Genomic DNA, 10,997 nt, shown 5'->3' on the forward strand with positions numbered 1-10,997 from the left:
CGGGATAGTGTGTGGGGTTGATGGTGTGTTTGCTCGTTAGACCGTGAAGATGATGGCGGGGGCGGAGGAGGGAGAGAGATGCTCAAGCCTGAAGTCTCCAACCCACGGTGCTCAAAAGGAGCAGACGTTTTGTAACCATCCCTTTCCATACCGCCGCCTGCTGCAGCCCCGGAGCCCCATTCGCCCCTAGATGGCAAGTCCTGAGGGCGAGGCGCTTGGCTGCGTCCGGGCCGGCTTCCTGGGAGCGGAGGCTGGTACCAACGCGCCCTGCCCCACCCAGCGGTGCGCACGGGCCCTCGAGCTGGGCGGTGGGCTTCCAGCGCTGGTTTAGCCACAAAAGGCAAGACGTACAGATTCGACCTGAGGAGGCTGGGCAGGGGAGCGCCCAGTAGGGCGGTGCGTTCTAGTCTTCAGGTTGGACTGGCAAGAGGTGAGGTGGGAGCTGGGGAAACCAGGGCTCGTAGCTGCCCAGAGCCAGGCAAAAATAGCAGGGAGGGTGAGGCGCTCTGCTAACACTATCAATTATGCATCGTGTTGAACGTGGCTTCGGGGAGGAGGCGGCTAGCAGCAGGGGTGCGGGAAGGAAGAGTCCGCGCGACCCCTGCGGCGCGCAGCTCACCCGGTCCCGCGCGAGGACTCTCTGCGCCACCGCCTGCCTTTGCAAAAAGAGTTTTAAGGCAAAGACACGCTTTCCCCCTTCAGGCGTGAGCTCTTCCTTCCCCCAAATTCCTTAAAGATGGTTTGTCTCACGTGTTGCGGGGCGTAAAAGAGGCTCGCATTCAATTAAGCAGCAAAGCTAACGGGCTCTGGCGGGACCCGCGCGTGAGGGTGAGTGCGCATGAATGTGTGTGCGTGCAGGAGGGGGGAATGCTGAGCGTCCCGGGTGAAGGTGTGCCTTTGAAAATGTGTGTGAACGTAGCGAGATCTCAACACATTGATGCGATTATTACATGATGATGGGTAATTCTAACATATGAAGAGCGACTGTGTGGAGGGTGCGAGGGTCTGTGTCTGTGCCAACGCGTTTGAATGGGGAGGGAGTCGTGTGATTAGGGATAGTGACAATGTCTGCAGATGTGTAAATAGGGGGGGGACGAGGGTTATGGGAGTGTGGTGAACTGGAAAGAGCCAAGCCGGGGTGCTGGGCGTGGGGGCGCCCCTTTGTGACCAACGTCTCTTGGCCAGGGGAAGTCTCTATGGCTTTAACAAATGTAGATGATGCGGGAGGTGGGAGAGGCTGTGCGCGTCCCTGCTGAGCCCGGGAGCGCGCAAGGACTCCTCAATCTGCAGCCAGTGAGAGGTGGGGGGAACAGAGGCGAAAGGAAAAACTGAAGTGGGACCTCAGGGCCAGAGGAGTCCACAACTTACCTGTCCCTTTCTCTGCCTCTCCCCCATCTTCCCCACAGTCGCAGCAACAGATGTGGGAAGCGCCCTTAAGCTGTCGTCCTGGCTCCGCGACCTCAAGTCTGGAGAAGGGGTTGCAGCCCGAGGGCAGCGCGCGGAGAGTCGGCGAGCAGCGGGTAAGCAGCGGAGACCACCCCGTAACGCTGACCCAGATGGGGGTAAATCCCGTCCAGGGCGCCAGACCCTGCCGGCTCTCTCTAGGCTAGACCGGGGAGAAGAGGGGAGGGGCCTTCCCTCCGGAGCGAGAGGGAGTGGGGAACGCGGGTTCCAAAGACCAGAGGGTGGGAGGGGCTCTGCCGAACCTGCCAGGAGCCCTAAGTGGGAGCGGAGAATCTGTTTTTAAGTGCGTTTGTATGACTGCGGATACGAATCTTTTATTGGGGGGGGGGGATTTGTCCTCAGGCATTGTGGGCTGCAGAAAAGAGGCAGAATCTTGAACCTTCTACTTGATTAGCTAGTGGCAGCCCCCTTGACCCATCGGCTAGGGACTCCCCTGCCCCCATGGGAGCCGTCTGGGAAGATGCAGAGGGGGGAGCGAGAATCTTTAGTGACCTCCCTCCATTGCTCTCGGTCCCAGCTCGGAGGACCTCCTTCCTCAGAAGGAAGGTTGATCGAGGGGCCCTGATGGTTTTCCCCTCCTAGGAGTTGCAGCCCAGGGCAGGCGGCTTCAGTTGCGGCCGAAAAGGGACCTGACTAGTCCCCTGGTCACAAGCCTCTTGCCACCTGCAGCAAGTTCTCAGCATTTGCTGATCCACTGGGATTTCAATCTGAGAGGGCTGTGTACAGGCGCAAGTGCTCGCCTGTGTCCCTCTGTGTGGGTTGGTCTGTGTGAGGACTTGTGCCCTGGTGTCTGTCAATTCTCACAATGAACAGGAAAGCACTTTGCCCCGTGGTGGAGAACGCTGGACAAATGCTCTGTTCAGTTGAGAGAACAATGAGGTCTCCAGATATATTGTGTCTGTGTCTGGGTGCCTTTGTGTTTGTATGTCTAGGAAATGTGTTGTGAACCCCTAAGCCCCTGCAGAAGTTGTTGGTTTGATGGCAGGTGCCTGGGCGTGTGTTTGTATTGTTGTGCGCTTGTATGGGCGTGTATGGGCGTGTGTGGGCGAGTGCCGTGCCATGGGACAAAGAGTTCAAGGGAAGACAGGCGGTCACGGACAAAAATACCCTTTCTATGTATCCCTTTCACTGAGTTAAACGAAGGTTTAGAAACATAGTCAGGGCTCGATGCAAAGCCCAGGGCAGACCTGCTAGCGGCCCACTCTGTGGAGAGCTCAGCCCCAGGCTGATGGGATAGGTAGAGAAAAAAGAGCAAGATACGAGGCGGCTAGAAAAGGAAGTCAGGGCCCTGAGAGGGAGCAAGCATTGAATCCCAATACTTTTACTGAGCTCCAACTCGTGCCTAAGAGAGGCTCCTGGGCACAGAGGAGAAAGTTACCGCAGCCCTGGAACCTGCCCTAGACGGGTTTACGGAGGAGGCAGATGGATAGGGAAGGGAACCTGGGGCTCAGTGAGTCACCTTCTCCTCTCTTCCCCCGGCTTCCACCTGCAGGATCCGCGATGGTGCCCTTGAGGGCCCTGTGGCTGGCTTGGGCGCTGCTAGGAGTGGCCAGAGCGTGCCCAGAGCCGTGCGCCTGTGTGGACAAGTACGCGCACCAATTCGCCGACTGCGCCTACAAGGAGCTGCACGAGGTGCCGGAAGGACTACCGGCCAACGTGACCACGCTTAGTCTGTCGGCGAACAAAATCACCGTGCTGCGGCGTGGGGCCTTCGCCGACGTCACGCAGGTCACGTCTCTGTGGCTGGCGCACAATGAGGTGCGCACCGTGGAGCTGGGCTCGCTGGCGGTGCTGAGCCAGCTCAAGAACCTCGACCTGAGCCACAACCTCATATCCAGCTTCCCATGGAGCGACCTGCGTAACCTGAGCGCTCTACAACTACTCAAGATGAACCACAACCGCTTGGGCTCATTGCCCCGGGACGCACTCGGTGCACTGCCCGACCTGCGCTCCCTACGCATCAACAACAACCGGCTTCGTACACTGGCTCCTGGCACCTTCGATGCGCTAAGCGCGCTGTCACATCTGCAACTCTATCACAACCCCTTCCACTGCGGTTGCAGCCTTGTGTGGCTACAGGCCTGGGCGGCGAGCACCCGGGTCTCGTTACCAGAGCCCGACTCCATCGCGTGCGCCTCTCCTCCTGCTCTGCAGGGGGTGCCGGTGCACCGCCTGCCCGCCCTGTCCTGTGCACCTCCCAGTGTGCATCTGAGTGTTGAGCCGCCGCCTGAGGCGCCGGGCAGCCCTCTGCGCTCCGGCCTAACGCTCATGCTACACTGCGTCGCCGAAGGACACCCCACGCCCCGCCTGCAATGGCAGCTTCAGATTCCGGGGGGCACCGTAGTGTTAGTGCCGCCGATCCTGAGCGGGGAGGACGACGGGGACGGAGGGGAAGACGGTGAGGAGGAAGGAGATGGGGACGGGCCAACGCAGACAGAGGCTCCAACCCCGACTCCAGCACCCGCTTGGCCCGCGCCCCCAGCTACCCCGCGCTTCCTGGCCCTTACAAACGGCTCCCTGTTGGTGCCCCTCCTGAGTGCCAAGGAGGCAGGCATCTACACATGCCGTGCGCACAACGAGCTGGGTGCCAACTCCACGTCAGTTCGCGTGGCAGTGGCAGCTGCAGGGCCCCCAAAGCACGCTCCTGGCTCAGGGGGAGACCCTGATGGGCAGGCTCCAACCTCTGAGCGTAAGTCCACAGCCAAAACCCGGGGCAACAGTGTCCTACCTTCCAAGCCCGAGGGCAAAATCAAAAGCCAAGGCCTGGGCCGGGTTAGCGTCCTCGGGGAGACACAGGCGGGGCCGGAGGGGGACGAGGAGGCAGGTGAGGGTGAAGAGGCGGAAGACCAGGTCTCTGCTGACCCGGTGGAGGAGCAGCGCTGTGGCCACGGGGACCCCTCGCGGTACGTGTCCAACCACGCGTTCAACCAGAGCGCCGAGCTCAAGCCGCATGTCTTTGAGCTGGGCGTCATTGCGCTGGACGTGGCGGAGCGCGAGGCGCGGGTGCAACTGACGCCACTGGCGGCAAGATGGGGCCCTGGGCCCGGCGGGGCTGCGGGAGCAGGGCGGCCCGGACGGCGGCCATTGCGCCTGCTCTATCTGTGCCCGGCGGGGGGCGGCGCAGCCGTGCAGTGGTCGCGTGTAGAGGAGGGCGTCAACGCCTACTGGTTCCGTGGCCTGCGGCCCGGCACCAACTACTCCGTGTGCCTGGCGTTGGCAGGCGAGGCCTGCCACGTGCAAGTGGTGTTCGCCACCAAGAAAGAGTTGCCCTCACTGCTGGTTATCGTGGCGGTGAGCGTGTTCCTCCTGGTGCTGGCCACCGTGCCCCTGCTGGGCGCCGCCTGCTGCCATCTGCTGGCCAAACACCCGGGCAAGCCCTACCGTCTTATCCTGAGGCCGCAGGCCCCGGATCCCATGGAGAAGCGCATCGCCGCCGATTTCGACCCGCGTGCCTCCTACCTCGAATCCGAGAAAAGCTACCCTGCAGGCGGCGAGGCGGGCGGCGAGGAGCCAGAGGAGACCCCCGGGGAGGGCCTTGACGAAGAAGCAGAGCAGGGCGACCCAGGTGGGGACCTGCAGAGGGAGGAGAGCCTGGCGGCCTGCTCGCTGGCGGAATGCCAGTCCAAGGCCAACCAAGAGGAGTTCGAGGCGGGCTCCGAGTACAGTGATCGGCTGCCCCTGGGTGCCGAAGCGGTCAACATCGCCCAGGAGATTAACGGCAACTACAGGCAGACAGCGGGCTGAACCCCCAGCCCGTCTGGCAGCCCATTCCCATCCCCCACCTTGGGTGCCTGGGAGCAGAAGCCTTGGGCTGGCAGGATTTATGACCCCCAACTTTCACTTACTCCACCCCCTTACCACCCCCTAACCTTGACTACTGGGGACTTCTAGTGGGGAGTGGGACGATTTTACCAGTCCCATCCACGACGGTCATTGTCCTCGAGGGCTGAATTCCCCTCCGTGGCGAGCACAGTTCCCCGCTCCTCCCTCCCAGTGTAAGACACCACCCGCTGACCGTGAGGCGAAATCCAAGCCTCTCCGTTCCCACTGCAATTATCTGCGAAATCCGCCCCGAGCCCGCTCCACAGTGGGCTCGGAAGCCAGAGGAAATGGGAGAAGACTTTGGAAACATCTGATGGGTATGCTGTGGCTCGGGGGTCAGCCCGGGTCCCCCAGATGTCCTTAGCGTGGAGCGCTACGGGGTCCCGCCTCAACCCCTACTCCGCCCTTTCCGGGGTGCACATCCCAGAAGCCAGGATTCTGTGGCAACTCCCCAGTTTTTAGTTTCAAAGCCCCCTTATGACTGGGAACCAAACGCTTCTGTCCCCCGTCCCCCACTCCGCTTCTGACCAGCTGGAGCCGAGCCGGGTGCCTGCGGCGCCTTTCAGCTCCGCGCTCCGATGTTCATATTTTCGTTGTTTTCAAAGACAGTGACACTCCGGATCTGGTGCTAACACTCCCTTGCTAGCCTCTGGGAAAACTGGGTGTGTCTGTGTCTGGGGATGGGGGGAATCCGTCTTCTCTCGCCCTCTCTCCTAACTTAAAGCGCCGCAAAACCACGCGCCCTGTTTCCGCGGAGGGTGCGGCCTTGGTCCCGGGCCAATTTCGTTGTAGGTGAGTCGGGAATTTCTGGAGACTCGACAGCTCCGCTTCCGCTGCTGCATGCGGCCCAGACCTCAGCTCGAGAAGCACCAGGGGCGCCGGAAGCCAACCCCGGCCTCCTGGACCGGGTCTCTGGTGAGGGGCGAGTGTCTCGGTTCGCACAAAGCCTGCGCGTGACCGTGCGGCGGGATCCGGATGGAGAAAAGGCCCTCGGTCCTCGCGCCCCCCCCCCGCCCCGCCCCTCCTTCCGCGAGAATAGTAACATTTGCGCGGCTGTAGTCCTAGACGAGCGTGCTCTGTAGGAGAAAAGTCTGTGTCCTGTAAAAGTGTGTCAAGGGTAGTGTAGGGAGGCGGGCGGGAGGGAGGGCGGGGAGAGGGGACGCGGCGCGACGACTCGGGCGCTGGTCTTTTTTCTTTCTTGCAGAAAAGCCTAAGGGTTGGGGTGGGGGGTTTGGGGCATCGGGACCAGCCCTGTCCGTGAAGCGCAGCACAAGTGCGGCCCGGGGCAGAATAGCCCCCTGGAGTCCGCACCCTTTTCTAAAGGCGTCTGTATGTAAACAGTCAATAAAACAATCGATTTGAACTGGCCTTGGTGACTCTTTGTCGGGGGACAGGGGGAGGAAGCCTGGAGGATGCAGGAGGAAACAGCAGAAGGAAGGAGCCCATAGGATCCTCCCGTTGGGATCCTTTGTGTGATTTTTTGTTTGACTGGCTTGTGATTTTTACCAGGTGTTTGCACCTGGTGCCTGCTCTTGGTGCCTCCAGCTCTGGAATGGAGGGGGGAAACCAGGTGGGATGGGGGAGGCTGGAAGTGAGTGGGGGAGGGCTTGCAGAGAGAGAGGGGTGGCTCTCTGCAGACTGAACGCGGGGAGCTCCAGAGTGTGTGTGTGTGAGTGCGTGCGAGTGCACAGTCCTCCTTGGGTTGACACTGTCACTGTGATGGGGCGTGGCTGTGCGTGTGAGGACTGCCTAGTTTCTGTGTCTGAACACCATCTTTGGTTCTCTGAAGATGCATAGGGGCAAGACTTGTGCACAAAAGATGTCACAAGTAACACAGATTACAGAGCAGGCAAATGAGGGAGAGCAGCAAAGGGGGAAATCGGCAAGGTTGATTCCACAGAACAAGCTGACGCTTTTAACCCAGGAGCCATGCGTGTGTGTGCGTGTGTGTGCGTGTGGTTGTGTGTGTGTGTGCGTGTGGTTGTGTGTGTGTGTGTGTTGGGGGATTATGGTCAGTGAGTGATGCATGGACACCTGGCAGGGCGTGTGCCTGTTGGTGTGGGCTGAGGTGGGTGCGCAGGTACCATCAGGGTTGGAAGCACACTGGTTTAATAGTCCTAGAAATGGGGCTTCTTGGGTGGGGAACAGGATAGACAGAGAGATCCAAAGTGGATGCTCCAGCCTACAGTGCTGGGGTTGGGCCGGTTGTATTTCAGCTGAATCCCCCCAGGGGATGGGGAGCAGCCAGGAAGAGTGGTGGAAGAGGAAAGGAATAGAAATGAGGGGGTCAGGTGAAGAGTCCATCTCTGCTCTCTTTTCTTCCAGCTTCTAATCTCTTGTCATCCCTCATCCTCTCTGTGGGTAGCAGGTCTTCCTAACTGGACCAGGCCAGTCTGGGGACCAGGCCCAGGTCCAGACACCCAGCATCCTGTCCTAGCTTGTCTCCTGGCAGAGGCAGTAGCTGGGACATTTCCCAGGGCCAGAGCTCAGGTTCCCTTCCCAGACCAGCAAAGCTGTCTCTGAGAAAAATTCCCCTCTGAGGACCACAGCCCAAGCCCCACCACTGCAGCCCACACCACTGTCAGGGACAGAGCTCAGAAATATCTTTTAGGAAGAGGGCTGCTTTGTTCTATCTGCAAATGCTGCCTTTGAGCAGGGGGCAGGGACTGGCCCAATTCCTGTGGTTCAGGAAGCCACCCACACAGTTGCGTTTGGGCACAGGCCTGGCTGGGCTGGTGAGTGCTTACCAATGTCCGTCCCACCCAATCCTCTCCTCATGGGAGGAGGGGGTAGAGGGAAGGCCTCCTTCTTGTTCCCCCCTGTCCTAAGGATTGAGAACCCTCCTGGAGACCCCCTAGGATCCTGAGTGCCCCCAAGGGATTGTGCAGAGTTGTGGAGAGTTCTGCCCCTTCTTTGTCCCAGGCCAAGCTTTCTAATGAACACATCAGTGCTCTGCTCGACCTCATGCTGCCTGGACGAAGCCAGGCCCAAAGACTTGGCCCATAGGACAGGAATGGGTGGGTGCTGGAGGCTGAGAACCATGGTGCTGTGACACTCTGCCGACTGCCCATTGAGATACCAGCCCTCTCAGGAACTCTGTATCTTCTGTCCGAATGTTTGGCTCAAGAACAGAACGGTCCCCAGCCTCTGGCCTTCCTTCTTGTCTCCTTTTACATTTTATTCTTTCATTTCCTCCCCTTCTCGCCTCTCTGTTCTCTTTTTTTCTGCCTCTCCTTTTTTTCTTCCTCAAGGAATCTTATAAAATCCCAGGGTTGGAAGGGACACTGAATACTTACTAATTCAACTACCCACTTGAGGTTTAATTCTTTTCTACACAGTCCCCATCAGGTGGTTGTGCACCTTCAGTTTATATTTATCCAGACATGGGGACTCACTATTCACTCCCTCCCGCCAAGGAATCAGTTGTTGAGCAGTTTAAAATGTGTTTCCTCACTTCCACCCCCCAGGCCTGATGTTGCAATTGGCACATGCTCTGTGAGAACCTGCAGAGGTGTGGAGATGTGATCCCCACCTCCATCCCTCACTTCAGGGCTCCAAAGCTTTTCTTTCAATGCATATATTTGAGCCTCTGCTATATGCTTCAGGTGCTGCGCTAGCTAACTCTCTCCAGCGTATTTTGTCATAAAACTTATGTGGATGGGAATGGAGTCTAATGGGTTGAAGACAGAGAGAGAGACAGAGAGAGAGAATCTGAGTGTGTATGAGGGGACCTGGAAAATGGTCAGAGAATGCAATATGACAGCAGTAGCCTTGGAACTCAGAGCAATTTGTCAGGAGCAGTAATTCTTTGAGCTACAGAAACCAGATGCCCAGGATGTGGCCTTGAATCAGATTGGAAAACTGTCTGCAGAAAGGTGATTTGAAAGGAGTCCTCCCCAGCAAGTGTCTCCTAAAAATCAGCTGGAATGAGAATCATCTTGAAGATCATTTGAGAAAGTCCATTAATAAAAGGACAAAGGGAGGCAGGGCTTCTTCGAGGGAGAAGCAGCTGGTGTAGGGTCCTCTGCTTCCTGATCTTGTGTCCGGAATGCAGCCCTGCCCACGACACCTTAATAACAACCACAACTAAAGCTAACATCTCTGAAGCTTACTTGGGTCAGTAAATGTTTGGACTGCTATTCCCTGGTTGTGATGCTAATCTTGGTTTTCCTTCCGGGATATCAGAATGATGCATTTTGATACACAGAGGAAAGGGAGGTAGCATCTTGCTACCACTGCCTTGCTCCAGGTTTGTCAATATCAGAGCCCCAGTTATGAGACACTCCACAGGGAAAGAGGAACCTTCTGTCTGCACAACAGGAGGCATCATCTGCAGAGAAAGAACCATGACTGCAAGAGCACTGAGCAAAAGAAACTGGGAGACCTTGTTCTTTTAGCGATTAGATGCATTTTCTCCTGAAAAAGCCAAGCCCCAAGAAAGGCCCCAAGTAGAGACCATAAATTGCCAAGTCTGACCTGACAAATACCTTTACCTTGTAAATCTCCAACATAAAGATATTGAGAAGAGAAATTCTGGAAAATTGAGGATGGAGCAAGCAGAGCCACTTCAGTTGCAATGTGTCAATTAATTGATTGCATTTACAACATTCCCACCCATGCATATGTGTTCAATGACAAGATTTTGCCTTATGACTCAATAGAGAATAACGTTATATTGAAAATGAAAGATCTACTGTGACTGGCATATAAAAGAGATTGAATTATAAAATGTCTTACAATATTAGTGTTTGTTTCAAAATATGGCCAGTATTCCTCATGAGACTTGATATGGATTTAAAAAAAAAAAAGAAAAGAGCCATCCAAGGACCCCATGAGGGGAAGACTTGTTGGGTTAAATTAGTTGGAAAGATTTTGTATCATCCGTTGGTTGAATAAGTAATTTAGGTAATTTGAAGATGGTATGATTTTTTAAATTGTGGTAATTGCATATGCTTTGTCTGGACATGTGAATGTAAGTTCAATAATTAGTTTAAGCCCGCATGGAATAAGGAGAATAAAAGTGTTTATATTTTTTATCAACTGTTTACTACTTAAACATTTCCCCTCGTGTATTAGGAGTTAATTTGGTTTTGGCAAATTAGATGCATTTTCTCTTAGCAACACTCAAGCAAACTGGTCCTTAAATTGAGTCTAAAAGCCATTCAAGGCATCCAACCATTTGAGAGAAAAACTGCCACAATCATAGCGCTCAGATAGGAACTTCATAAGAATTGGTCAGTGGTGAAATGGGGAAAGAATGGGAATGGAGAATTAATTATCAACACTTTGTAATAAAAGTGGCCTATCATGTATTAAGACGGGCTAAAAATGCTACTGGTCACCAAATGTTAATAAAAATATTAACCAGGGCTTCCCTGGTGGTGCAGTGGTTGAGACTCCGCCTGCCGATGCAGGAGACACGGGTTTGTGCCCCGGTCAGGGAAGATCCCACATGCCGCGGAGCGGCTGGGCCCGTGAGCCATGGCCGCTGAGCCTGCGCGTCCGGAGCCCGTGCTCCGCAACGGGAGAGGCCACAACAGTGAGAGGCCCGCGTACCACAAAAAAAAAAAAAAAAATTAACCAAATAATACCAATAGTAGCTAACATTTATTGAACTCTTACCATATTTAAGACATACTATGGAACTTATAAGCATTATTTTATTAATCCTTAAAATAATCCTGTGAGGTGATATTATTATTTCCACTTTC

General features: G+C 55.9%; 1 protein-coding gene across 1 annotated transcript; it reads left to right on the forward strand.

Annotated features, from left to right (window-relative positions):
- Positions 1-843: 843 nt before the first annotated feature.
- ISLR2 (immunoglobulin superfamily containing leucine rich repeat 2) lies at positions 844-6,654 on the forward strand. The gene is made up of 3 exons (XM_033851976.2): positions 844-960; positions 1,407-1,520; positions 2,957-6,654. Exons 1-3 carry the CDS (start codon positions 951-953, stop codon positions 5,206-5,208), a joined length of 2,376 nt encoding a protein of 791 aa, XP_033707867.1. The 5' UTR covers positions 844-950; the 3' UTR covers positions 5,209-6,654.
- Positions 6,655-10,997: the final 4,343 nt, after the last annotated feature.

The sequence above is a fragment of the Tursiops truncatus genome, chromosome 2 (assembly GCF_011762595.2).
Source record: "Tursiops truncatus isolate mTurTru1 chromosome 2, mTurTru1.mat.Y, whole genome shotgun sequence".
Classification (NCBI taxonomy): domain Eukaryota; kingdom Metazoa; phylum Chordata; class Mammalia; order Artiodactyla; family Delphinidae; genus Tursiops; species Tursiops truncatus.

Coding starts and splice junctions, on each gene's coding strand:
- ISLR2 (XM_033851976.2), top strand. Junction 1,521..2,956: donor GGAGAGTCGGCGAGCAGCGG/GTAAGCAGCGGA, acceptor TTCCACCTGCAG/GATCCGCGATGGTGCCCTTG.